The 2,841-nt window shown below is 39.1% G+C and overlaps 1 protein-coding gene across 1 annotated transcript in view; it reads right to left on the reverse strand.

Annotated features, from left to right (window-relative positions):
- LOC107089604 (protein NLRC3-like) overlaps positions 1–1,599 on the reverse strand; it is a 14,812-nt gene extending 13,213 nt beyond the window's left edge. The window contains exons 1-4 of the mRNA XM_015382486.1: positions 1,352–1,599; positions 1,168–1,270; positions 989–1,093; positions 279–357 (exon numbers count right to left, since the gene is read on the reverse strand). Coding sequence (XP_015237972.1) covers positions 279–357; positions 989–1,093; positions 1,168–1,256 — 273 coding nt within the window. The 5' untranslated portion in view covers positions 1,257–1,270; positions 1,352–1,599. The remainder of the gene's footprint in view (positions 1–278; positions 358–988; positions 1,094–1,167; positions 1,271–1,351) is intronic.
- Positions 1,600–2,841: the final 1,242 nt, after the last annotated feature.

The following is a 2,841-nucleotide window of genomic DNA, read 5'->3' on the forward strand; positions in this document are numbered from 1 at the left end:
TTCCTACTGACTGTATCACTTTAAATACTGGGTCCAGCTAAATCCAGCTTCCTTTAGCTTCTGTTTGTTTCTCTGTTGCATTTTGTTTTTCTGTTTGTGCATTTTGCAGTTTGCATGGTTCCCTTCTTTGCTGCACCTGACAGGCACCTTTTGAATTAGAGCTAAGCCAAAAAAAATAGTCATTGACCAATGGCATCTAGTTGCTTTTCTTGTTTTTGAAGCTTTTTTTTAATGAATACAAGTTTATTTCTGAATTTTACCACTTTTAAGATTCTTACCATGAACACAGAATCCAGCTGAGTTAGATGCTGAGCTGCAGACTCTGTGCCGAGAACATCGGAGCTCTGTTGGTCAGAACTACAAAAACATTTGGCACAGTTCAAGGATGAGGTGTTATTTTTAAAAATTAGACGACTGTCAGATTTATCACATTAAAAAGCAGAATATGTTATTTATTTCTTCCGATGAGGAAACGTAAATTAATCATAGAAAACAATATGTTTTGGACCTACAGTACAGTCACTATCAAACTGAAAAAAATATGTTTTTTGCAGAAGTTTAATATAAACCATTTAGTTAAGTTCTGGTTTCTGTTATATAACAAACATTACAAATGATTTATAGCTGTTTAAATCAAAAATATCTCTAAAGAAATTTTCAAACAGTGGTGAGGTGTTCCAGCAGATTCTGCAACAGCTTCTTCCCCACCGCCATCAGAAAGCTGAACTGTTGAAAAATCTCTGAATAATGTCACAAACTCTGCATCACACTGAGAACACCAAACCAAATAATTGCACCATATATATAAATTAATGCTCTAAACGTCCATATCAATGCATTTTTTGTATCATGTTTTTTTCTCCCACACTGTTAACAGTTTTGTGCACACTCTTTGTATACAAAACTACAATAAAAGTTGTCTACGTCTGCATCTAAGTGTTGTTCTACTTTCTTCTTCCCCACAGTTGTTCAGCTTAGGTTGACTCACTTTGTCTCCAAAGGTGCAGTTTTAAAAGCAATAGGTGGTTCTCGAGACTGGAAGGACACGGTGCTTGTTTCCGATGCATCAGATTCTCGTCTTGGTAGCTCCGCTCTTCCATACAGGAAAGAGAAAACATTTTCATTCCTCACTGTGATGTGTAGAGGAGTCCAAAATGATCATCTCACCTCTCTGCTGTGATCTGGGTCCTCAGTTTGCTGCTCAGATGGACTTTAGCTCTCTGGGCTTCATCCTCTTGCTCTTCACACTGATTCATATTAGTGTCAATACCTTCACAGAAATACATAGATGTTGTCCTTCATCAGAATCAATCATTTCTTACTGTCAGACTTAGTTATTAAGGGTAAGAACCTTGTTTAGGTTAGAAGAAGATATGAAGATCCTGCTGGTGTTTGATCAGAGTTTTCCAGTTTGTTATTTAAGTGTCTCTCCTTTTATCCTCAGATCCTCCTCCAGATCTTTTCCTGGTGCGTAAAGGAAACGCCAGCTTAGAAGATCATGACCGCTGTTGTCTTCCTTGGTTTTTCTTTAAGTACTTCCTAAAACACAGTCACGCCCTCATAAGGAAAATAACAGTGACATCATTACCGGTCTAACATGGCAGATGTTTATAGCAGCTGTACACTAGATGGAGCTAGATCATCATCTGGTGGATCTATAGTCAGTTTACAGCAGAGAAAACCCAAAGAGGTTCCTTCTATCATGCTGTATTTGGTAGTAATAAGTCTGACTTACCTGTAATACGTCACAGACATGAGGCCAAATTGTTCCTGCATCAAAACCTGAAAGGAATTCTGAGCAGATTTCTCTTATTTTATTTCCTAAAGAGGACATTGGTGACTGGACGTCATTTGGCTCTACTGGTATACCTTTGTAAGGTCATTTGCAGTTAGTTTTCAACTGTCATCCACAAACTATAGAACAGAGCATTGAAATATATATATTACTTTTACTTTATATTTTTCAATATGCTTTACTCAGTACTGTGGTCGGAAAAGTCCCTTCACTATATTGTTATTGTGACAATTTCCCTTTACTACCTTTCTAAAAGTATTCACTCAGGGCATCTCATGCCTGCAAGGCTACACAGTGTCTGGATGAGAGGGGTTGTTTGAAATAGAAGATAATGGAGCAGAGGATAATTTTTCCCATCACAGTTCAGACTCCTCGCTCTCAAGGTTTATTCAACATTTTACTGTTTTCTTCCACTGTTTGTAAGTTGTTTTTTTTATTAACAGTAGGCTACGTGAAAAACCTTCACAGCTTTTTGAATAAAGAACACAGGATCTCCATTTCTTATTAAATCATGCTAAGTTCACATCTAATGCACTTTGGGCAGCTTTATATTCAAAGTCTATCAAGGTGCATAAAAAGGTCCTGCAGGGCATTTAGAGCAGGCGAGCAGCGCCTCATGAGGTTCTGAGCATCTGAGGCACGTGACGTGTGGTGATGTGGTAATGTGGCCTTTTTTGTCGAGTTGATTGCATGTCATTTTCTAATTTTGGGTTTTCTTTATTTTTGAACGTACTTACTTGTTAGTGTCATTTTTGTGTGTTGCATGTTTTTTCTGATTTTGTTTGGAGGTCACATTACCACTCACACCTGGACACGCCCACAGCAAAGGTGTTCTCCATCAGCTGAGCAGCATACAGACAGTGGTGATGGTGATAAAAAGGCAGCTGTTTGGTTGGAGGGGAGAGACACCGGACACGGGAAGCCGAAGCACCGAACATGGAGGGAGCCGGTGTAGGTACCAGATTGACTCGGGGGGCCTGCGCCTATGCTGAGATGCGTCAGAGCGTCCGCCATCTTAAATGTGGCAAATCTGCAGTTTCTCAGTC

The sequence above is a fragment of the Cyprinodon variegatus genome, unplaced genomic scaffold (genome assembly GCF_000732505.1).
Source record: "Cyprinodon variegatus isolate N-32 unplaced genomic scaffold, C_variegatus-1.0 Scaffold257, whole genome shotgun sequence".
Classification (NCBI taxonomy): domain Eukaryota; kingdom Metazoa; phylum Chordata; class Actinopteri; order Cyprinodontiformes; family Cyprinodontidae; genus Cyprinodon; species Cyprinodon variegatus.